Raw genomic sequence first — 24193 nt, 5'->3', positions numbered from 1 at the left:
CATGGTACTCACAGGCACCGATAAATCACACAGCAGAGAAACAGATGTGGTTTCCAGGGTGCTGGGACAAGGGACAGCACTGCTTGAGAGCTGTATCCAAGGGCAAGGGGCACCAGGAAGGGGAGAGGGAGTGCTCCGGGGCTCAAAACCCACCAAGGGCGGTGCTGAGGAGCACAGGGAGGCAGAGCCAGAGAGCTCCTCACCCCTGGGTGCTGCAGAGCATCACACACAGAGAAGGGCGTGCAAGCCCCCGGGACCTGCCCAAGGCTATCCGGTGAGTCACTGGAGATGCTTTCCAAGGCAGGGCTGTCCACGCACTGCCCGCAGCCTGGAGACAGTTGCTGAGGATTACAAATGCTACTAAGAATAGGCAGGAGGCGACTGGGCCTCAGCCTTGCGTGCCCCTGCCCAAACACGCTGCCAGCACACGGCGATGCTCCCGCACTCCCGAGCCACCCCAGTGCTCCCTTCCCGGCCTTTGGACAGGGGACATGGCAGAAAGCCACCAAGACAGGGAGTTCAGGAGCCTCAGGTTGTCAGCGGCTCCCATCCAGGCTGGGCAAGAGCAGAACAAGATCTTCCCATGGACACTGAGTCGCCCTTTTATTTTTAAACAAGATCCGGTGGAGAAGGAGGATTTACCAGGCATTTATAGGCATCACTGCCGCCCCCAGCCCCCCCAGTTCAGCCAGGGGTCAGACCTTGGGGCCAGCATCCCGCTGGGGCTGGAAGGAGTGGGGCGGTCCCTTCCCTGGGACAGGCAGGGACAGCGCAAGGAACCCGCGCTGGCACGGGGACAGTTCCTGTAACCCACAGAAAAGGGATGAGGACGGGAAGAATAAAGACATGCACATACCCTAGCACCTGGAAAGGAGAAGACTCCCAGGGGTTAGATGTGTACACAGGAGAGGCTCACACTGAGACACGCTTCTCTTCCCTTAAATCTTCACTTTCTTAATTATTTTTAGGAGCATTCCTTGGGGGACGGGGGAGGGAAGGAGCCAGAAACACCCCCCCAAACCGCTGCCTCCTCCGGGGACAACGGGCTTGTTCCCACCTGAAGACAAAACACGGGGCTTGCCGGGACCTCTTTTATATCAGGGGAAAAGCCCGAGCGCTGCTCCCTCCCCGCCACCCACGGAGACAGAGGGATGGAGAAAGGACACCGCGGGAGGCTGGGGGGACCCCGGCCGTACCTTGCTCTCCGCATTCTCCCGGTGCTCGGGCTGCCGGGGCTCCTCGGGAGGCTGCCGGGGCTCCTCGGGAGGCTGCCGGGGCTCCGGGGGCGGCTGCCGGGGCTCCTGGGGCGGCTGCCGGGGCTCCGGGGGCGGCTGCCGGGGCTCCTGGGGCGGCTGCCGGGGCTCTTCGGGAGGCTGCCTGGGGATGCTCTCGGCCGCCGCGGGGCTGGGCTCGGCCGCGGGGCCCGGCTCCGCCGCCGCGTCCCGCTGCTCGGTGAACGCCTCCTTCTCGTCACCCACCCCGACCTCTTCCACCGGCACCCGGCTCCCCTCGTCCTCCGGCCCCGCGGCCGCTGCCGCCGCTTCGCCCCCGGGGCCGCCCTCCCGAGCCGGCTCCGCCGCGGGCTCCCGGGGCCGCTCCGCCGCCCGCTCGCCGCCGCCTCCCCGCAGCCTCAGGAAGACGGAGGCGAGGACGAGGGCCAGGACGGTGAAGAGCAGCGGGACGGCCAGGTACAAGTCCACGGCCAGGTCCATCCTGCCCTGCCGCCGGAGCCCGCCCGACCCGACTGCGCGGCCGCGGGGGGTGCGCGGGCAGCGCTCGGCCGGCGGGGCTGGGCCGGCTCTCGGCCGGCTTTACCCGGCGTCATCCGCCGGCCCTGCCCACCGCCCCGGCCCCCCCGGGCCCGGCACCCACCTCCCCCTCCGAGCCGGCAGCCGGAGCCAGGCCCCGCTCCCGCCCGCCGGGGATGCGCGCCCGCATCCACCCGCACCCAGGGGTGGGATTTTGGAAGGGGCGGCCGGGAGAGGAAGGCTTAGGCTGAGAGCAACCCGGCTCTGCTTGATGCAGGAGTCCAGCTTGGGACAATGGGATCTTTCATTAGACACTGCATTATATCCACAAAGTCATTCCCAAACTGTTCGGCGCTGGCTTGCATCGTCAAGATGCAAGAATCCTAGAATCACTTACATTGGAAAAGACTTCCAAGATCATAACCCCTTTCAGTGAAGAAATTATTTCTTATACCCAATCTAAACCTCCCGTGGTGCAACTTGAGGACATTTGCTCTTGTCCTGTCCCTCGTTAGCGGATCCCATTCGGACAATGGGAAGGTGTCAGTGTCCCGGGATGCTCCCTGTTGCTGAGCTCTGACACGCTGGGCTGTCGGCTGGCCTCCGGGCAGTGTTTCATCAGCACTTGCACCTTGTTAGCCCTCGGCTGGCTAGCGCAGGGGCTGGCAGGGCCAGGAAGGTTGTCCTGACTCCCCCGGGTGAGCAGCATCTGGCAGCACATCCATGCCAAGCTCCAGAGCATCCCTCCACCTTCCCCAGGAGCTGCGGGGGATATTAGTGCACAAACTGCTGTTGTACCCACTAGGTAAAGTTGGTGCCGAGAGCAGCTGCGCTGCCAGACCCTCCCCCCGAGCATTTTGCTGCTGGGAGGTCTGAAAAATAGGAGACTCAAAAACCTGGATGTGTCCAAAAGCCATCGCAAACTGGCAAGCAGAGGGGCCAAGGAGTTGTCAGGTCACTCCAGACTCTGCCACTGAGGATTTCCTGCCTCTCGAGACTGCTGGGAGGATTAGCCAACCTTTTACAGAGCAGGCTGAAATTAGAAGGCCTAAACTGCCAGGGTGAAACCAGCACGGAGCAGGATGCATGCGAGAGGAGCAGCCATGGGAATTGACCCCGGAAAGTTTCTTCCAGGGAAAAGGCTCCGGAGATATCACCAGGAGCAGAGTTTTTTTATTGACTGACCAAAGACAAAACTCAAAGAAAGACAGGATTAAATGCCCGGGTGGGAGGAAGGAAGTGAAGCCATGATCCTCACTGCGTTTGTCATTATTGGTAATCCTATCAGGCAGGCAATCGTTAGCGTATGGATAATTGTATTCTTAGCAACAATCAACCACGGTACTTATCTCCCCTTCTCCCGCAGAGCTTTGCATTTCCTGGGTCCCGATCGTCAGAGCTGCTCTAGAGCTCAGCCAAATCACCCGGAGATTGGCAGCGTCACAGCCCTCTTTGGTTCAGCAGATTTCTCGATGTGTATTTGGTCCCTTCTTCCCCCTACCTGCCCTAACCCCAGTAGCCATGAAGGCATCATCCCGAGTCAAGGGCATCACTCTCTTTCGGAGGCTTCCTCTGAGCCCTGGGAATCGCTCATGGCCAGAGACAGAACCGGGGTGGGGAAGTTCCAGGGTCCGGGTCCTTGCTCCTGTGCTCACATGTAGTGTCAGTTTTGGGCACAAAGAGGAATTCTGGGTGAGACTGAGAGAAACTGGCCACTGGGAGCGCTAATAGAGTGACACGGGGTGTTTTTGTGTTACACACATTTCCAGCTGTCACAGTGCCCTTGATTACTGCCAACACCCAGGACACCTCCTGCTCTTTCTCCCTGGCAGTACAAATTTTCCACGGCTCTTGGTTGGAAGTGTGTTGGAGGATGTTTGCCCGCTCAGGAATGCAGCAGCATGTGGCTTGCATTAACCCAGCATGGAGACAGAGCACTTCAGCCAGCACCCTCCCAAGCAGGATTTATCACTGCCTTAAAATAAGAGAAGCTGGTCCTGACAAGGGAATCAACAGGAGGATTGAAATCCCTGACAAGGGAATCAGCAGGAGCTTCAGAGATGTTCAGTAGCAGCAGCTGGACCTGCTGCAACCTGTGGCTCTCACAGGAGTTGTGAGAGCTGCAGGGTTTGGATGTCTGTGAAAAACAACACTCCTGGTCTCGAGAGTGACAGCCAGGAGCAGCAAGGACACATCTGCCAGAGGAGCCACTCTAAGTGACCCAAACTCCTGCAGTAATGAGGTGACAGGGTCAGCAACAGAGCTCAGCTCCCCATGTCCAGACTTGGGGTGAGAGCTCCTGCAGAATGTGATCTCATGGGGATGATCCCCCCCTGAGCAGAATTTGGGCCCCGCAGGTCCCATGTGATGCTGACTTATCCCTTCCATGGCTCTCCAGAGGGAACGGATGGAGTAAACTCGGCCTGGTCTCTGGCCAGAGCTCTCGCTGGGAGGCACAGAGGTCTCTCTGGAGTTCCCCTATCAACTTACAGGGCACGACTGATGCCTCCGGCTTCATCACTCACTGGGAGGGGATGGATTCACACCCCAGGTCAGCCGGGCAGGCTCCCAGCCAGGGATCCCTGCCCTGGGACTGCCCGCCAGCCCCAGGAGAGACGAGTCCGGAGTCTGCTGGCAGGGGGGGCTCGGGGAGGGATTCCCCTGGGCACGGCACCCCCGCCCCAGCCCCAGCGCAGGCTTGGCCGAGCCCGGAGCGGGACAGCAGCAGCAGCAGCAGCAGCAGCAGCGCGCTGCCCTCTCTCGGGAGGAGAACCGCCCTGCAGCGCCGGGAGAGCACGAGGTGTCTGCGGACAGACCCCGGGAGCTCCGGCAAGGCAGGGTTTAAGCCCCGGTAAGGCAGGGTTTAAGCCCCAAGCTCCCGGCACGGGGCAGGGATGGCCGGGAGTGGTCCCCGAGAGCTGCGGGCGGGCAGGAGCGGTCCCCAGGAGCCCGGGGCGGGCAGGGCCTGGCTGGGTTCGGTCCCCGGAGCCCCGGCCCCGCACAGAAGCCGCTTTCACACGGCCGCCAGATCCGGGCCGCAGCAGCTGAAGAGCTTTGCCAACAAAGGGGGATTCAGGACAGCCGCGGTGACAACTGCTCCGGGAAACAGCCCCGGCACGGAAAATGCTGCGCTGCAAATCTGCCTGCAGGAGGGACAGAGCCGGGCTGGCTCCTGCTGCCCGGGCCGCTGCGAGTGGCAGCGCTCCCAGGATGCAGGAATGGGTGTGGGACCATCGGGAGGGCCTTCTACAGGCACAAAAAAGATCTGATCGAACACACCACACATTCTCAGTGTCTGCCAGCCTGGGAGCTGTACGGGCAGGTGCTGTTCCAAGGTCCTCTGCTTCCCTCCCACCCAAAGCAAGGAGGCCACTGAGCTCCAAACCCACCTCTGCATCTCAGCCATAACCCAAGTGTGGCTCCACAAACCCCTGTGCAGTCAGGTAATGCTGGTTTCCAAGGGGAAAAGACAGGATTTTATGTTCCCAGATCCTCCCAGAACCCATTTTCCCCTCACATAAAGTCTGAGCACAGACCAATCTTACAGCTGCTCCAAACTCGGATTATTTCTGCAAGCCCCAGTCACGCTCCCAGTCATGGACACCACTTTTTCCTTGCAAAGAACACAGCCCTCTCTGTCTTGTTGCCAGAAATGAGAAGCTATCCCAAGAAACGCCCCTGTACTCACTGTTCTTCAGGCTTGGAGGTCATTCCCCTACCTGGCTGGCTTTTCCATTTGCCTTTTGACATCTGGCAGTGTGCTGGCTCAGGGATATTTGGGTTCAATGCACAAATGGCAGAGCTCAGCCCAGGGGTGGAGATGGCTGTACCTTGCTTCCAACCGAAATAAATGATCCAACCCAAGAGCTCTCCATGAAGTATTTGTTTCTAGACCTTCTTCTCCCTAAGCTCCTGTCACTACCTCCTCTGCCTGTGAGGCGTCTGCTCTCTCCCATACAGCTCTTCCTATAGCTTAATTGATTTTACAATCTAATCCCTGACCCAGGGCACGCTCTGAGTTGTTGTTGAGGGTCTTCAAAGACTTAAACCAGTACAATGGGCCTTGCCCTTGACAGCACCCTGATCCATGCTGATATTCCAAAAGCTCCTGGATACTGGCAGCCATTCCAGCCCCAGCTGCAGTGGAACAGCTGAGCAGTGACACAGCCTTGGGTCTAAACAAGGCAGTGCTGCAGCAGAACAGCAATTCCAGAGTTCCCCTGCAGCCCCGGCCCACCTCTCCCTGTGAGCACAGCTGGGACAGGCAGGACACGCTGCTGCTCCTGCTGCCCTGCCCCTCCTCCTGCTCTGCATGGATTCGTTCCACGGCAGGCGCCAGTTCCAGGCCCCCCTGCTGGAGGACAGGACATACACGGTCTCAAACATCACAGGTGAGAAACACCAGGTCTGAGACCACAAGGGACATGGAATGATTATTTCCCTCTGAACACATTCCCAGCCAGCTCTACCTGCCTCGATCCACACTTCTCCAGAACCAGAGGAGGTGAAACCCCACAGAGGAGTCTTTATGTGCCTTGAACGAAAAAATGTGCAGCAAGCCTGTTCATTCAACCCCAAACCAGCCTTAAAGCATGCAGCTGCTCAGTGCCATGCCTGGCACTGCAGGGAGGCACAGCCCTGCTCCATCTCTTGCTTTCCAAGTGCCACAGAAGAAAAAGCAGGAGTTATTTCCTTCTGCATCAGACTGGAGAAAGGGAGCAGGAACACTGGCAAAGGTGCAGCACAGGCTCCCCAGCAGCAATGAAAATCTCAGTGTGTCATCCTCATTGTTGAAATGAAATTGCAACTGTCACAAAAAGGAAGATGTGTAGATAAATCAAGAGGAATAAAAATAAATCAAGTCCTGACTGCAAGGGGGACTGCAGGAGGTACCAGCAATACCTGCAAATGAGGAAGAATGGTGAGGCTGTCTTGAAGCACCTAAATTGCCCCTCCAGACTGAAAAGCAAGAGGGATCAGTTTTAAAAGCATTTCCACAGTGGCTGTAAACAGTTTTCAGCCACCATTAACTCACAGCATTTTCTGGAATTGGGGCTTGTTAAATGCCAGGCACGGACACACCCGGATCATCCACAGGGAGAGGGGCTCATTTGCTAATTGTGCATCGAGCAGGGGAGGCGAGCTGGGCACGGGGAGAGAGCTGCTGAAGGGCAACTGGAAAGGAGAAAAAGAAATGGCTTTAAAGGTGACACTAAAGAAGAAAAATGTTTCCAGCAGTGTCGGGGAAGGGGAGGACAGAGGCTTATGTGGAAATGAGTGAATTGCCTGTCTGCTGCCACAAAGCCATTTACTCTTCTAGGTGTTTCATTTTACAATATATTGCTATAAAGGTTTCAAAAGCCTCAGGGCTGCTGTCCCACTCTGTTCCAGATTATTTACCTACAGTTACTGGTTTCAACAATGCTCACTGAAAAAATATGCAAGTTTTTCCACCTTCCCAGTCCTTGCTCCACTTCACAGCCAGGCTCCTTGAGGCAGCTCTGCCCCAAACACCTCTTGCTCGGAGTGCAGCCCTTCCACAGAGCCCCTCTGCACTGTGGGGTTTATTTAGAATCATGGAATCACAGTTTGGGTTGGGTTGGAAAGGATCTTAAAGCTCATCTTGTTCCACCCCTGCCATGGGCAGGTACACCTTCCGTGATCCCAGGTGGCTCCAAGCCCCATCCAGCCTGGCTTTGAACAGTTCCAGGGATCCAGGGGCAGCCACAGCTGCTCTGGGCAACCTGTGCCAGGGCCTCACCACCCTCACAGGGAAGAATTTCATCCTAAAATCCAAGCTAAACTTACTCCCTGTCAGTTTGAAGCCATTCCCCTTTGTCCTGTCACTCCAGGCCCTTGTAAAATGTCTCTCTCCATTTTTCTTGTAGGTTCTCTCCAGGGAGCAGAAGGCTACAATTAGATCACCCTGGAGGGTTTTTTTCTCCAGGCTGCACAATCCCATTCCTCTCAGCCTCTCCTCATGGGAGAAGTGCTCCATCCCTGATTACCATGGTGGCTCTCCCAAAGCAGCACACGACAGCTGGAAGATGAAACCCCCTCCTGCCAGTGCGAGGTGGCACCACAAACACCACACAGAAACCTCTTGTGACACACTGGGGAGGCCAGGGCAGGGCCAAAGAGCAGCTGGGCAGTCTGGTAACAAACCTAGCAACAAAACTCACCTCCCAAAGCCAGGGCAACACCAGCAGCTTCCAAACCACACCCCAGCACAGATGGGCAAACCCTCAAGCATCCCCAGAGTTGTTCCTGACACATTTAGCACTTTGGGAAACAGAGGTGCACACCTGTAAGGGTTTTTCAGATCCCAGTATGAAAAAAAAGTGACAGGATAATGCAAAATAATTGATTTTATTTAAAATAAAAAGCAAAACCACAATCATCCGAACAAGACAAGTATCCCAGCTCTGCTGGATCAGTGATAAAAGCAGCTAAGGGGGGTGGCAGGGCTTGGAGCTGACAGTGGGACTGTCACACGAAAGGGTAACACTTTCCTTCCCCCCTTTACAAAGGGATGCCAAGAACCTCCTGTTACAATGTGCCCACACAGGCATTTCAGACTGGATTCAGCAACAGTCTCGCTTCCCAGGCACAATGGGAACACGGGGAGGAGAGAAGTTAACTATGAAAGAGGGCGCTGTCTTTCCTCGAAGCATTTAGAGGTTTGATGTAACTGAGAAGACAAACTGGAGCCAGCACACACAAACTGGAAAGGAGAGGTCTGCCAGAGGCTCCTTGGTGTCACCTCCTCCCACAGCACCTGTGCAGGGAACAGATGCTGGGACTGGTGTCTCTTGTCCACATTTGTGGTTCTGATGGAGTGTTGGGTCATTCCTCCTGAACTCTCACAGCCTGTGTCCTTCACCAGGCCCTAAAGCACAGCCAGAGCTCCCAAATCCCATCACCTTTCCCAGAGCAGGCAGGATTGTGACAGTGACACCCATCCTGAGGCTCTCTGCCCATCCCTGTGAACAGAGCAGCCCCCAAAGCCCCAGAGAGGAGGCAAAGCTGTGCTGCTGCTCTGGGGCTCAAGGAAATGAGGGGCCCACAGGGTGCTGGACCAGCTGCATCCAGGGCCTCTAGAGTACAAAAGCAGCAGGGGTGGAACAAGACACAAACATGTCCCAAGAAATGAGAGCACAGAGCCCACTCTCCCCAACTCAAGCACAGAGCCAGGCACAAAGGGAGCACAGATTTTAACTGTTCCTCACTCACCCAGCCTGGAGAAAGGAGAGCCTGGGAAGCAGCAGCTCCCCCCATTCCTGTAAGGCCAGTGCAGCTGACTCGCTGATGAGAGAACTGCATCTAGTCCTATTTAAAAACAGACCCTGCTCTAGCAGGACCTCCTGTTTAGAGCAGGCCATGGAACAGCAACAGTTCAACCCTGGTGAAAACAGAAAATCTTGTTCTGCTACAATTTAGGTACCACACAGGAGTTCTGGAAGGGCCACCACAGAACACCGAGTGGCCAAGAGTGTTGAACAACATCCCCAATGTTTTCTGCTACAAAAAGCTCCCACCAGGCTCGGAAGTCTCAGGTTGCTCAGGATGAATGAAACACTTTTTGTGGGTGGATGGCTTCAAAGCATCTTACACAGCAGTTACAGTTCAGCCTCACAACAGCCCTGTGAGGTAGGGATTTTTCTCACTGCTCAAAGACTCACCAAAGCGCCTGAGGCAGAAGCCAGAAAGTGGAAGAACTGGAGATCTCAGAGTCCTGATTCCCAGGCAGCCTGCACAGACACTGTTTCACCTGTGGAGCAGTCAGGAGAGGGTTGCTGGTATCGTGATGTCTGCAGTCTGTTGTGAACACGCTGCCTTTCTGTGAGGGTGTCACACCAACACAGGCTTCACCTGGAACTGCTTTATTTCACATCATGGAAAAGTTCACAGGCGTGGAAGAATGCTCTGCACACTGCATCTTCCCACTGTGCTTCTGGAGGCAGAGGTGTGGCTTTCCCAGCACAGCTATCAGGCTTTCACATTAGATTTTAAGACTGTACAAACTGAACCACATGAATGCAGCTGCATCTCACTGAGGTGCTGCCCAGCCACCAGAGAGGGCAGGGACAGCTCTCCAAGGACTCCCCTCACTGTGACAGTGCTGAGTCTTGTGAGCCTTCGCCTCTCCAAGCCCCACATTCTTCCAAAAGGCAGCAGCTGCAGCCTGCTCTGAGAGGACACACACAGACTGTGCAGCTCCCAGGCTGTTCAGCCTTGGCCAGAAATGCCAGGAGTTGGAGAAGCTGGAGGATTTTTTTAAGTGATCTCGTGGCAGAATCTGCAGTGGCTACAGAGCAAGTGTGCTTGCTTATGCCTGGCTATTTATCACAGGAAATTTGGGAGTCTAGACAGCTAAAGAATGTATCAATAAATCTTTCCTCTCTCCATTTCCCCACCACCACACTGCTCTTACACAAACTGGCTGGCACAAAAGAGTCAAAAACAGAGATCCCGACACACATATTTAGGATTCCTTTGTACAAAAGGATATGGCCCAGGAGTGTTTAAATAAGGAAGAGACAAGGTTAAAAATGGATCAGAGAACCCAGAAAAGCAACACTCCAGGTTCCACCAAACCCAACACGTTTAAGAAAGTCACAGTTGAGGCTTTAATCTCTCTTTAATTTGCTCTTTCATCAGTGCCTGGGCACTGCTATGTGTTTACTACATGTACAGCACTTCTGCTGTCAGGTTTCCTCTCCCAAAGAACGGCTGAAGTGAGTTCTACACCCACTCCTAGGGCTCAGAAGAGCACCCACTGAAGCAGCCCATGGGAAATTCAGATTTCCTGGCAGCACTTTCAGCCACACACAGACACCACCAGCACAAGCCCCTGCTAATATAACAAACCAGCAGCTCCAAAAGATCCCCTGGGGATGAGAGCTTTACCTGGCATAATACAAATGCATCTACACAGACTCAAGCAACACATTGCATTTTTAAAAAGCATAAAACAACACGTCTCCCCTTCCTCAGTCCTTTAAAATTGGCACTGCAACTTTCAGAAAGGTCTGAATGCATAAACTCCAGGAAAAGTCATTTAGGGATGTGAACTGCACTGGCCTGAGCAAGCCCGTGGCCCCAGAACTGTTTGGTGTTTCAAGCCCAGCAAATGTGATCGTGCCAGAGTCAGAGTTTTTCAGCAGTTGCCTTGTGCTAAACATCACCCCTGCACCTGAAGGACCGGCATTACTGGCAAATGCTGACTTCTTCCTGCCACAGTTTTTGTTGTGCAAGAAACTCCAGGATTCTCGTGCTCCTTTGAGTTTCTCATCACAAGGTGCTAGTGCAGCTTTGTTACCTGTCACCATGACAGACACGGAGTGGAAGTAGATGGATTGTTGCTGGTTCAGGTATTGCACCTCAGGTGTGAGCATGAAGCACGCAGATTCAGACCACAAAAGATGCTTCAGGTTGGTGACCACCTCTGCTGAAGCTGCTTCAGTGCTTGGGGCATTCACACCACCTTCCCATCCTTGGCTGAACAGGGATCTTCTCACAGAAATAAGATGAAAAAGGAAGGTGTTTGCCCAGCAGAAGCAAGGTCAGGTGACGTGGGAAGAATACAGAAATGCTGCTGTCACTGTAGGGAGAAAATCCATGTGGCCAAAGCTCAACTGAAGATGAAACTGGCCAGAACCGTGGTGGAATTAAAAAAAGAGTTTTTTCAAATGTATTAATGGCAAAAGGCGAATTAGAAATAACACTGGCTCGTTCCAGGATGAGGATGATCACCTCACAAACGGAGACGTGGCAGAAGTGTTTGGTGTTCCTTTGCCTCTGTCTTCAGCACAGATGATGGAGCAGGGGGTCTCAGTGCCCCGAGCTGGAGGACTGTGACTGACAGGATGTTCAACTCCCAGTCGACCCCCAAGCCACAGGATCTGCTGCTGCAGATGGATGCCTACAAATCCATGGGGCCTCACGGGATTCATCTGAGAATCCTCAAGATGCTGCTGATGTCACTGAAGACCTCTCAAAGATTTCTGAGCAGTCTTGGGAATCCAGAGGAGTTCCAGCTGACTGGGAGCTGGCAAATGTCCCATTTTTAAAGAATAAGAAGGAGGACCCTGGAAATTACAGGCCTGTCAGCCTCACTTCAGTGCCCAGCCAAATCATGGAAAAGATGATTCTGGGAGTACTGAAAAACACCTGGAGGACAATGCAGGCATCAGTCACAGCCAGCACAGCTTCATGAAGGGAAAGTCCTGCTTGTTGAATCTGATCTCCTTCTGTGACAGGGTGACCCACCTGGCTGATCTAGGAAAGCCAGCAGATGTCACCTTTTGGACTTCAGTAAAGCTTTGGATATTGTGTCTCCCAGTGACCCTCTGGACAAACTGTCCTGCCCACAGCTGGTTAACCGTGTTACAGGATGGGTGAGCAACTGGCTCACAGCTTGGACACAAAGGGTGACAGTGACTGGGGTGACACTGGGCTGGCACTGGTCACTAGTGGGGTTCTGCAGGGCTCCATCCACATCCCTGTGCTCTTCAACATCCTCATTAATGACTTGGACTCACGACTGGAAGGAATATTAAGTTTGCCAACAACACTAAATTGGGAGGAGCTGTCAGCTCCCTCAAGGGTAGAAGGGCCTCAACAAATTAAGAGAGATGGGCAATTGCACCCCGTGTGGAATTTAATTTAACTACAGGGCAAGGGCTGGGTTCTGCACTGGGGTCTGGCACTCCTGGTTGTGCAGACAGACTGGGGAACAAGAGGAGGGAGAGCAGAGCTGTGGAAAGGGACCTGGGGGCCCTGGTTGGTGGCAAGTTGGATCTGAGTCAGCAGTGCCCTGGAGGCCAGAGGGCAAACCCTCTCCTGGGGCATCAGGCCCAGCATGGACAGCCAGGCAAAGGAGGGCATTGTCCTGCTCTGCTCTGCACTGAGGCAGCCTCACCTTCAGTGCTGGGGGCAGTTTTAGGAACCAAACATTTAACAGACATGAAGCCATTGCAGAGTGTCCAAAGGAGGCCGTGAGGATGGTGAAGGGTTTGGAGGGGAAGCTGTATGAGGAGTGGCTGAGGCCACTTGGTCTGTTCAGCCTGCAGGAGACTGAGGTCACAGCTCATTTGGGTCTTCAGCATCCTCATAGGGGACAGCAGAGCAGCAGGTGCTGATCTCTTCGCTCTTGTGACCAGTGACAGGACTCAATGAAATGGCTGGAGCTGAGTGAGGGCAGGTTTAGGTTGGATATCATGAAAACGTTTTTCACTCAGAGGGTGGCTGGGCACTGGAACAGGCTCCCCAGGGCAGTGGTCACAACACTGAGCCTGTCTGAGTCCATGAAGTGTTTGGACAATGCTCTTGGGCACAGGGTGGGGCTCTTGGTTTCTGTGCAGGGCCAGGAGTTACCTCGATGATCCTGGTGGGTTCTTTCCAAGTGCCTGTATTACAGGATTTTCTGAGACACACACCTGGGAAGAACGCCAGCCCTGACAGCAATGTCCTCCTGCAGCAGGGTAAGATCCAAGGACTCATTTTCCACAGCTCAGTTCTTGCAGAGGCTCATTTCTTCCTTGTTCTTCCTGAAATTCTGGTGAGAGATCCACCGGACGTTCTGAGAGGCCAAAAGAGCTGCTGTTCCTTTCCTCAAGTGTACAGGACAACATGTAAACATACGACAGTGTCAAAACAAGGCAGGTTTTTACATTTACCTGCTGGTTTTAAAAAGAGTTCTTTAAAAACTGACCGTTGTCTTCCTTGCCATTTCCATGACCCATTAAATACTTGGCATGTCCTTACCCACAGCTGGGTTATAGTGCACTCACCCGGGGCGCAGAGGGGACAAAGCATTGCACAAAGGACGCGGTCAGGGCAGTCCCCTGCAGGTTACTCAGGAGCCAATCTTGGACAGCACGCAACAAAGGTGTCTGGATCGAGGAAGAGTGACAAAAACTTAAGGAGTATGAGAAATAGAAGCAGAAGGGGGTAGAAGAGAGCTGGCTGGCTGCTAACGGAGCTTCGATGGGCAGCTGCCTCTGGGCACGTGGTGTTATCGTTCAGGGGTAGCTGCGGCCTCCACAAGATTCCCTAATCCTGTCAAAAAAAGGTACAACTGCCTTTGAGCATTCCCCTGGTATCAGGGCACAAGATCCCAGCATGCAGATTAAATCTCAGGCTTATTCTTCCTCCAGCATTGTACGAGCAGGGTTAAGATTTCATCTTTGGAAGTGTTTCTAGCAACTAAAGCCATCACACAGCTGGAACAGAACTCCTACCCACCCTCACAGAGTGAAACAATCAATGCACAGGAGGAAGAACTGTGAAACCCAGAAAGCAAATGTTCTAGGCAAGGTGCAAATTTTTTAATATTTAGGGTATTCATTTCAAAATTTGAATGGCATATAATTTAAAAATGCATGGGTTTTTCAGAAGAACAGATCTGCATCGTGATCTGCATTTTTTCAGCTTTCTTTTTAAACCAGGGTCTGCATTAAAGTTTGTTCTTTCCTGCTGCTCATTCCCTGCCTGAAGTCACACTGGCTGCCAAAATGGGATATGACAATGTCATAACAAGCAAATTGTGGAAACCTCCAGGGCAAAACAAGCAGTCATTACAGTTCTCTCCAACTTTTAATGATGCTCTGTACTTGTAATTCAACTGTATTCAGTTATGAGCAACTGCTGGAAACAAGAAAGCAATCTACAGGAGCACACAGGTCTTCAGGCAGTCCCCACACTGGGAAGTCAGGCTGGAATCATGCTTGAATATGGACTTCCTCAGGTAAATGACTGCTGCACACCTTCAGCAAGGCACACACCAAGCCACCACAGCACTTGCATCCATGCCAAACCTGGAGCATCCAAGAGCTCAAGAGCTGGCCAGGCCTCTGATGCAGGCAGGCAGCCAATTCCAGCAGCACTGGTTAACCAAGCTGCAAGGAATTTGCTTAAGAATTTTGGCAAGCCTCTGCTATATGAGAAAAATGCTTCATTTAGCAAAGAATGTTTAAGTTCTTCCCTGCAGTATGCTCCCAGATTCCCAGTGTTCCACTTTTTTTAACCTGTCCAGAGAACTGCTTTCCTCAGCAACTTTACCCTAAGCATATCTGTCCTTGATTTTGCAATATTAATGTTGCCTCCTTCCACACTGACTGAAACTTGCTTGATATTTATGTATTTATTTATTTATTCTAAATGTAAACACAGGCATTTGGAATTTAGGATGAATTTTGCCTTTAAAAGATAAAGCAGTGGAACAAATTGAAATAGTCCAGTAAGAGAAATCATACAACTACTTGAAGGTTTTCTGTTTGAACAAGACAGTGAAACCTAAGTGCTGCCTGATCATTCCTCATTTTTAACTGTTCACTATTCATTTGTGCTCTCTGAAGAGCAGTTAAAACATCCCACCTCTCCCATTAAACGAAGATAAAATCCTTTCATCTATTAAAAGAGACAACTAGGAAAAGTAGTAAGACTGTTTATTAAATAAAACCCCTGGTTTTTAAAAAAACATCAATAATCTTAGTTTTGTAACAATTAAAATAATTAATGGAGGGAAGACACCACTGGTCAACAGCTTTATATCCTGTAAGGAATCCCTTGCTCTGCATCCCTGTCTCCTGAGGAATCCCCTCTCTGCAGTGTGCCAGCTTTCCCTACTGTCCTTGTGTAAAGCCACCAGCTGCCCCGGGTCACCTGGAGGAGCTGCGCTCTTTGCTCACGCAGTCGTCCTGGGAAGTTGTGTCCCCGTTGCCCATCATGCCACACGTCCTCCGCTTTTTCCTGCGGTGCATCATCCCCTCTGTCTCGGAGCCGGAGTCACACTGAGGGATGGAAAGATGAAACCACAGTTCAGAGGAACCTCAGGCACTGCATGTGCTGTGCAACTCGCCACAAGAGCTACTCAGCAAACCTGAGCTCAAAGAATGTGCTGTCTTAGACTAGACACATCAAGGAAAATTTAAATTAAGCCTTTAAAAATCACGAACAGAAGCATTCTTGGATTTTATCACTGGCTAAAGTGGATTGAGGCAAGACAATAAATGTGTTTCTTTTGGTCCCTAGGAGGTCCTCATCTTCCAAGAGAAGACTCTGGCCTCTGAAGGATTTAGGTGTCAAGAAGAGTCCCATGTTGTAATTGACCTGTTTTGGATTTTTTTCCCCTCTCCCAGTTTTTAGAACATTCATTTTGCAGCCATTTTCCACAAGCTAAATGAGTGACAGATTTATGTATCATACAGACATGGATCAAACAGAATGAATCCATTTAGCAATGTGAAGAGAGGCTTCAGCAAACAGAACCTGCTAAGATCACAAGCTCCTCCACCACGTAGATTGGTTTAGCTGCTTTCAATAATTTATTCCATAGGGCATGAATGTAAGGATGAAGGCACATGATCAGCTATGGAAAAACAATGTAATTGCAGATTATGGATCACCTATTGCAGTAAAAAGCATTACCTCTGAATCAGAGTCTGAGGAGCTGGAACTTGATGAACTGGAAGAATCACTAGAACTGTCAGAAGCAATACCAGTAGATTCCTGCAAGTCAACTGAATCAGCCAAGGCTGCCAATTCAGGATGTTCCTGCTTTAGGATCCTAAGTAAAGTTGAAATTTCAGGGTTAGCCTTTGAATTTTAACACTGCACATTAATGAATATTTTTAGGTTTTGTTTTCAATGGAGAATATACAAAGAAAGCTGCTAAATCTCTTACCTGTACCATTTCCGTGACAGTTTAGGTCTCCCTCTTACTGTCTTGTGCCACACCACTGGGAAGTTGGTACAGCTGGCAAAGTTTTGTGTGATGGCAATAGTTGTGTCAAGATTGAGGACTACGTGCCACCAGCCACCTGAAACACAACACCAGTGACCATTGGTGGCTGCATGGCAGAGAGCAAGTTCAAGAACACCTTTCCCAGCGTGCAGGTGGAACTGCACCTTCTGTCCCTAACCCAGGTGAGTTTTCCAACACATCACCATTCCTCTCTTATTTCAGCTTTCACCCCTGCCTGACAGGTTCTTGTTACAGAAGGCAGCTCCACGCTCTGACCAAATGACCCAGCTCACACACAGGACTGCAGATGTGACCTGACAGCACCACGCTGGTTTATTTAACAGCAACAGCCACTGTAACCCAGTCTGCACAGAGCCCCTTCTGTTCAGCTGGAGAGGTCTTTCCACGCTGATTTTGCAAGGTTCTTATGACTACTGACTAACCTTTTATTTAAAAATAGATGCAAAATTGTTTCTCCACATGGGCTAAAAGTAGCAGAGTTCTTACAACGCACTTAGAGCCTCAGAAAAGACTGAGGGAACAGTTTAATGGAACCCGACAGCTACAAACTCTTAACAGAAGGTACACTCAGGAGTCACTAATAAGTGCCAAGACAATCACAAGGCACCCTTCACACACCCAGTCAGCTGGATGTTAGAGACAAGCAGTGTGGACAGAAGCTATGGGCTGTGCTGCACATTAATGATGCAAGATTCAGAGGTTAGAATCTGGTACTGAACTCACCTCACCCCCCACTTACAACGGGCACACAGTGTGCAGCCACTCAGAATGGCATCTTCAGCAATGCTTTATTTAGCTTTTGATTTCAAATGCAAGATGAAGCATAACCACAGAGAGGTGGGTGGAAGGTGTCAGTGCATTTAAGTGGTTCGTTTCCCACAGCTAAGAGAAATTCATATGCAAAATTCAGCCATTTGCTCCAGCGTGTATAAACTCAAACATTTTTGTCTAAGAGTTACTGGGGCTCAAACACCTCTATTACTTTATGCCATTATTTTATGCCCTGACAGCTTTCTATTACTGCAATTTAGTTCACTTTACATTCCTGTGAGGCTGCAATTTAAATCCCACTTGCTTTGCCATCTGTATCACATGCAATCCTCTGCCACAGGTCATACATATTTTGTGACATTCCGGAAGTAACGGAACAGTCTCAAAATGAGCTCAGTTTGCTTTGTAAGAAATGGGCCATAAAAGAAAGCTGAGAAGTTCCCTTCATCTCTATTACATAGGAATGTCACAAATATGTTATTTTCCTCCTGGATTTCCTTCCAGGTGAGATGTGCATGTACCTGGAACAAAGACTGTCTCTCCTGGTTTCTGTAAGACTTCCAGGGGTTTGAACTCGGGGGGCCATGTGGGGAGCTGTGTCCGAGGATAGATGACATTGAACCAGGTGATGGCCTCGTCCTGCTGGTTCCCTCCCTCTTCCCGTGTCACTTTGATCAGCTCTCTGGGAGTGCTGGTTGGGAACAGGCACCAACGCTTGTGTCCCTGGACCAAGGCATTCCAGGCACTAGTTCCCAAGGGATCGATGTGAATTCCTGTTCCAGATCGAGGTGGGCCCATCACAAACCATCTGCATGGTGGGGAAGAAAAATGCTTTAGTCACAGAGCAGGCAGGTAGCTCCTTTTCTTCATGTTAGAGAATTACAGCAGTTCATTGCACATTCAGTTAGAAATTAAAGTAACTACAGTTCCTTCATTTAAATTCTTGATTTTGTTAAGTTCACACTATAGCAAAAGGATCTAACAGGTGTTTAACCTAAAAACAAATATGAATTGGGACAGGAATGACTGTGGGGTAAGTGAAGATGACTTTTTATATGTCGAAACACTATTTTGTTTTAAACAGTTCTTCAATAAAATGGTGATTTCAAAGTTTAAGAGTGTGGTTAAGTCCCAACAGCCTGTGCTGGGGTTGTTCCTAGGCAGGGGGCTTCTCCTATGGTTTTCTAAAATTCGCTGCTTGAACAGCTCAGAAGTGCAGAACAATGAGGAACAAAAGGCAACAACAAGGAACAGAGCAAGTTATGCAACCCTGGCCTCTCTCTGCACCTTCTGTTCATTCACAAGAGGCTTTTCATTCCAACACTTAACTACATGGAGCTTATTCTCCAGTGACCATTCAGGATTTGAGGTTTATATTCCCACTACCCATTTACAAGGTTTATTTCTCCCAGAGGAGAACTTTATCTACGGTACGTGTTTAACTGCAGCAGCACCTTCAACTGCTCATTTCCCCTACAACAGAGCAGTAACAACAACCACACCAGAAAATGCAGTGAGGTGACTTCATACCAGGCATCAAGAGGAAAAAAATGACAATAATTGTTCAACTAGCAGCAGAGAGTGCAGAAACTGAAGCATCAACACAATCCCTCCATGGTGTAGTGACAGGCATGAGATACCCAGCAAAGGTTCAAAAAATACAGCAAGTTCTCCATCTCCCCTTTCCAGTGCAGCTGTAAATCAAGTTGGTTGGAGATCATTTGCCAGCATCAATTGTAGGACAGTAAAGTTTGATTATTAAGCTGTTTTTTCCTGCTTCACAAAGGAGCTGTAAATAAGCATGTCATTTCTAGTGCCAATTCAATCTTTAGATTCATATTAGCCTTAGAAAGCTGATTCAGCTACAGGTAGAACAGTTAAGGCTTTCATTAAGAAATCAGAAGAAATTATACACATGAAGGCTGGCACAGACAGATGCACTGTTCAATATCCTTCTTCTGACAACCTGAATCTAAACACACACAGAAGGTTTCAAAATCCTTATTTAGCAACACTGTCATTTATCAGCACCTTCCTTCAAATATTTAACTTCCAACGAACAAAACACAGTTTGGCCCAAGACATCAAATTTACCTCTAAAAACGTCACAACTCCTAAATTCAATCTGAAAGCAAACCCCAGTCCCCCTCCCCAGACTGCTTCGGTAAATGGCTTCCAAAAATCACTGTCTTTATTTTAAGAGGAACAATGCCAATAAAAATGTCCTACACAGATTCAATTCTTTTTTTAATGTCTACACACTAACACACTTCTCAATGCAATCTGTACAGGTTGTATCCTCCTCATACGACCAGCACCACTTCCTGTCAGATTTTCAATTATGCTCTAGAAGAACTGCACACTCATTTCTGTACCTAGATGAACCCTCTAACTCCAGGAGACATTCCTGTGCTCTCGTGCATCACTCAGCTGTCAAAAAAACCTCAACAGCCTGAAAAATGCCCACATTTTCCAGAACAAGACACAAGAAACTGGATACCAAGATCGTGAGCAGGGAGCTCAGCATGTGCCTGTAGGTGGGGAGGGTGTGGGGGACAGCAAAATAAATGAGTCACAACCAGATTCTCTCATTTACCTCTAACTTGGGTAAATGATCTCTAGTTCATTAAGTGTATTCAGTTTCTACTACACCTCCTGTGGTTTTGTGTTTGACCATAGTGTTGTATGTTCTTAGAAGAGAATTATGAGAAGCGCTGTAAAAACGCCTCCTTCAGTGATCTCAAATGGAATCAGGTTCTTGCTTCACTCCTGCAAAACCACAGGACTACAGACAATGAGAGAGTGCAGAGGAAAGTGCCATTCCTGATGAGCTCTTGCTCAATTTCATTTAAATAAACCACATCACAGCCTCATGTCAGTCAAAGGGCAACAGGCATTGTCTGACAATTATAATGTCACTGTAAAGGCTTTAATTACTTGGGAGGGTTCAATTTAAGCTCCTACTGCTCTGACGTGTCATAGTAACATAGATAAAAATGGCTTTTTTATCTAGAAGTCCAAATACAAGGTTGCTGCATTTGAATTTATGAATGGAATGTCATTTCACCCTCTTCCAAGCTGAAACAAAAATAAAGAAAGAGTTGAAAAGACTAGGGAAATGTAAAATATAGTTCTCTCTCAAAACCATCTGAAAGGGAGCTAAGAACTAGTACCCACATTTGATCCTAATCTATCTCAAGATCTTTGCCTTACAAGGAGTGACTCATAATTAAACAAAATTCTACACTGTATATAAGCCACTGGTGCAAAACCCAGGAGCTGTTCCTGAGGTATTTAAAATTTGAATATCAGAAGGCACATACAGCAACAAACTGATCTGTATAGCTCTCAGTAACTACGTAATTTTTGAAAAATCTAAGAAGTGATGGAAACTGACTCTATTTAAAAAACACCCTACACCATAAACCTGTAGCAACACTGGTGACAGAAGGAGAAATTATAATATAGATCTGCCCTTCTCTCCCACAGGATTACAGATGTACACTCATTTCAGAGATGATGTAAAAATATCCCTTTTTTATGTGAGACAATCCCAGGTATTTAGGAACAACCGGTGAGATGGAAAATACCCAGTTCTGTCTTGCTGTCACTCTACCTGTAGGGCGGTCGTCGTTTCTCCCCTGCATACTGAAAGAGATCATCAGTGAAGAATTTGGGGACCTTGTAGTCCTCCAGGAGTTTCCTTCGCTTGGGATGCTCTCCATAGCTGCTGTCAAAGATGTAGAGGGGGCTGTCATCACGCGTGGTTTCCATGTACTCTATGTAATACTTCATCTTCATCTTCACAGAGTAACCATCATTGTCCTCCCCACACTTGAACTTCTGGTTCCTGTACTTGCGTTTCAGCCGCTCCAGTGTCCACTTCTCCTGGGCAGACCAGCCCACCTGAGCGTTCAGCAACACCACGGGCTTGTAAGGCTTTTCATAACGCTCAACAAACTCCTCCACTGTTAACTGGAGTGCATCTGCCCTCTCCACGTTATCCTGTGAAACCAAGGGAGGAAAGCAGGACAGATATTGGGACAGACTGACGTCCTAGGGCTGAGCTCGCCTGTGGGGGAGCTTCACACATATCCTTTGCTCCGCACACCACGAGGGTATGGAGCTGCCTCTGTGTTATTTTAAGCTCCCCGAGGCTGCAGCCCCATTTCTCCTGGCCCGCTCCCCGCACACATCAGTGACACCCGCCGCCTGGAGCCTTTGGCACTGCTCCGCACCGAGGCAACTCCCCGGGAGGAGAGGCCACGCTGCCCTTTCGGCTGACACATCCCCTGCGGCATTTCACTGCCTCGGGACACCGGGAAGCGCCCCTGGGAATTATGCGGGTGCCCGTTCCACCCCGGCGGGCCCTGACCTTCCCACACGCCTCGCCACGTGGAGGGAAGAAAGTCCTCTCCCTCACCAAACCTCTGCCTCCCGCCAGCTCTGAGGCAATCCAGCCTCAGGAAAGGGCCCCTTCCCGCTTCCCAGCAGCTCCTCCTTCACCTCAGGCACTCCCAATCCCCTCAGCCGCCCCCTCCATCCCTGTCCCCTCAGCGCTCCCCAAGCCCCCAGTCGTGTCCCCACCCCACATCCTTCAGTCCCCCCGCCCCGTTCCCCTCAGGTCTCTTCCCCATTCCCGCAGGACTCGCTCAGTCGCGCCCCCCTCTATTCCCAATTTCCCCCCGCTCCATTCCCCCTTCCCACCCTTTCATTCCTCATGCCGCTCTTTCCCCTTCGCCCGGCGCACCTTGCAGGCGGTGGGGCTGAGGGGGAAGGTCTCGCAGTAGTTGTGACGGGTCCAGTCCAGTGAATCCTTCAGCTCGGGCCGGGCGCTGCGCTTCGCCTCACGGATGCGCTTCTTGCTCTTGTGATTCATGGCGGCGGCGCTGGGGGCCGTCACCGCCCGCCGCCCCCGGCCCGACCCCGATCTCGGTCCCGATCCCGGCCCCGCTCCGGCCGCACCTTCCAGAAATTTCACCCCGTGCCGCCGCTGTCGCTGCGGCCCCGCCCCCACCGCGCTCCCATTGGCCGGCTGCGCCCCGGCTTCCGCCATACCTCGGCGCTGATTGGCCGAGGCCGGGGAAGCGGCGCCCCCGCGCCGCCATGTTGAGGAAGGGCAGCGCGGGCGGCACGGAGGCAGCGCGGGCGCCGGGCGCCCTTGGCTGCGCAATCCCGCGGCCGCCCCGGGAATCCACCGCCGCCGCTGCCCTTCCCGCGGCGGGCTCGCGCTGCTCCGCGCTTGCTGCTCCTCTGACAGCGGTGGGCCGACCGCGTGTCACCCGGTTTCCTCCCTTCTCTGGGAAGCGGCCCGGGGAGAGGCCCGCCCCTCCCCGCCGGGGCAGCGGCGCGGGTGGGAGCGGCCCGGTCTAACCGCGGCCCCCGGGGGAGGCCGCGGCTGGGCGAGCGGCTCATCGCCATCAGCGCCCGCGGCGGCGCTCCGCGTGACGTCACGGCGGGAGGAGGCGCCGATTGGCCGGCGCGGCCTGGCGCCAATACGTGTCGGCCCGCGATTGGCGCATGGCGGAGCCGCGGCGGCAGCGCGCGCGGCGGTACCGCTTCGAGGAGGGTCCGGAGGCGCTGGCCGTGCGCGTGCCCGAGGTACCGGGGGCAGCCGGGGCACGGGGAACGGCGGGAGGAGCTCCCGGGCCCCCGGCACAGCGCCTCGCCCCGTGCCTTGCAGGTGCTGGACTCGCAGTACGGCATGTACGTGTGGCCCTGCGCCGTGGTCCTGGCCCAGTACCTGTGGGCGCACAGGCGGAGCCTGCCCGGCAAGCGAGTGCTGGAGGTACCGCCCGCTCCCCGCCCGGTACCCCCTCTCGTGAGCCGCGGGTCCGGCTCCGCCCGCGCTCTCCACGAACACGCTGTGATTTCAGATCGGTGCCGGTGTGAGCCTCCCCGGCGTGGTGGCCGCCAGGTGCGGTGCCCAGGTGATCCTGTCGGACAGCGAGGAGCTGCCCCAGTGCCTGCAGAGGTGCCGCAGCAGCTGCCTCATGAACCGCCTGCCCCATGTGCCCGTCCTCGGCCTCACCTGGGGCCGCGTGTCGCCAGAGCTGCTCTCTCTTGCTCCCATAGATATTATTTTAGGCTCAGATGTCTTTTTTGACCCCAAAGGTATGTTAATGCTCTTCAGTCTCTTTGGTTTGTGAGTGCAAGGACTTTGTGTCCAAGCAGTGCTGGGAACAGTGTCAATAGGTCAGGTGACACTGTGCTACTGACCTTGGCACTCGGGGGTAATTCTAGTTTAGAGCTGTCATAAATGCAGCTGTGGGAACAGAAGATGAAGTAAGTATCCAAGTCCCTTCATGCCATATATCTCATACAGATACACTCACATTGATTTGTAATTACCATTTAATAGAACCAGGCAGATTTATCCACACCTGGAATCCAGAGACTAACTCAGACTGCTTTATCTCCCCAAACTACACAGACTTTGAAGATATTTTAACTACAGTTTACTTCTTGTTGGAGAAGAACCCACATGCTCAATTCTGGACAACTTACCAAGTCCGAAGGTAAATATTTACATATTTAAAACGCAAATCTTAGCTTCTGTCTCAGCTGTGAACGAGCATTAACTCCTCTGTGGCACCACCACTCTGATTCAGAAAAGCTCTTATTGTGAGTCAGCTGCTATTTGCCCAGCAAACCCTGGAGGTAACTAAATCTGAAAATAATCAAAGAATCACCAGTTTGCTGTTCAGTAGAGAACTGTACAAACCCAGCTGTGTGGCAGTAGTTTGGTGACAGCCTGCTGGAGTTACTGTAGCAGAGATGACTCTGGGTTAGGTTTTCACTCCCTTTCCTCCCCTCAGCGCTGACTGGTCTATCGAGGCTCTGCTCTACAAATGGAACCTGAAGAGCACCCACATTCCCCTGCATTCCTTTGGTGCAGACAAAG

General features: G+C 51.8%; 3 protein-coding genes across 6 annotated transcripts in view; 1 reads left to right on the top strand and 2 right to left on the bottom strand.

Annotated features, from left to right (window-relative positions):
• The window catches only part of MXRA7 (matrix remodeling associated 7), a 29102-nt gene extending 27229 nt beyond the window's left edge, over window positions 1-1873 (bottom strand). Inside the window, exon 1 of one of the 4 annotated variants that reach the window (XM_063408846.1) lies at window positions 1197-1873. In XM_063408846.1, coding sequence (XP_063264916.1) covers window positions 1197-1712 — 516 coding nt within the window. In that variant the 5' untranslated portion in view covers window positions 1713-1873. The remainder of the gene's footprint in view (window positions 1-1196) is intronic. The other 3 variants (XM_063408847.1, XM_063408849.1, XM_063408848.1) reach the window with 3 other exon arrangements.
• A 6225-nt stretch (window positions 1874-8098) lies between these two features.
• On the bottom strand, window positions 8099-22345 carry JMJD6 (jumonji domain containing 6, arginine demethylase and lysine hydroxylase). The gene is made up of 7 exons (XM_063409030.1): window positions 22040-22345; window positions 20906-21294; window positions 17811-18097; window positions 16438-16573; window positions 16182-16320; window positions 15417-15544; window positions 8099-13811 (listed from the first exon to the last, which is right to left on the bottom strand). Exons 1-7 carry the CDS (start codon window positions 22343-22345, stop codon window positions 13775-13777), a joined length of 1422 nt encoding a protein of 473 aa, XP_063265100.1. The 3' UTR covers window positions 8099-13774.
• Window positions 22346-22694: 349 nt separating this feature from the next.
• The window catches only part of METTL23 (methyltransferase 23, arginine), a 1743-nt gene continuing 244 nt past the window's right edge, over window positions 22695-24193 (top strand). Inside the window, exons 1-5 of the mRNA XM_063409033.1 lie at window positions 22695-22890; window positions 22973-23077; window positions 23166-23403; window positions 23723-23807; window positions 24108-24193. The exon at window positions 24108-24193 is cut by the window's right edge and continues 244 nt beyond it. Coding sequence (XP_063265103.1) covers window positions 22810-22890; window positions 22973-23077; window positions 23166-23403; window positions 23723-23807; window positions 24108-24193 — 595 coding nt within the window. The 5' untranslated portion in view covers window positions 22695-22809. The remainder of the gene's footprint in view (window positions 22891-22972; window positions 23078-23165; window positions 23404-23722; window positions 23808-24107) is intronic.

Source organism: Prinia subflava, chromosome 12 (genome assembly GCF_021018805.1).
Source record: "Prinia subflava isolate CZ2003 ecotype Zambia chromosome 12, Cam_Psub_1.2, whole genome shotgun sequence".
Taxonomy (NCBI): domain Eukaryota; kingdom Metazoa; phylum Chordata; class Aves; order Passeriformes; family Cisticolidae; genus Prinia; species Prinia subflava.
Note: the sequence above shows the minus strand (reverse complement) of the source record. Positions and strands in the feature narration are given on the sequence as shown.

Coding starts and splice junctions, on each gene's coding strand:
- JMJD6 (XM_063409030.1), bottom strand. CDS start 22,345: ATGGCGGAAGCCGGGGCGCAGCCGGCCAATGGGAGCGCGGTGGGGGCG. Junction 16,574..17,810: donor AGAGACAGTCTTTGTTCCAG/GTACATGCACAT, acceptor GTTGTGTTTCAG/GTGGCTGGTGGCACGTAGTC. Junction 13,812..15,416: donor AAAGAGCGCAGCTCCTCCAG/GTGACCCGGGGC, acceptor TTTTTTTGACAG/GATTAGGGAATCTTGTGGAG.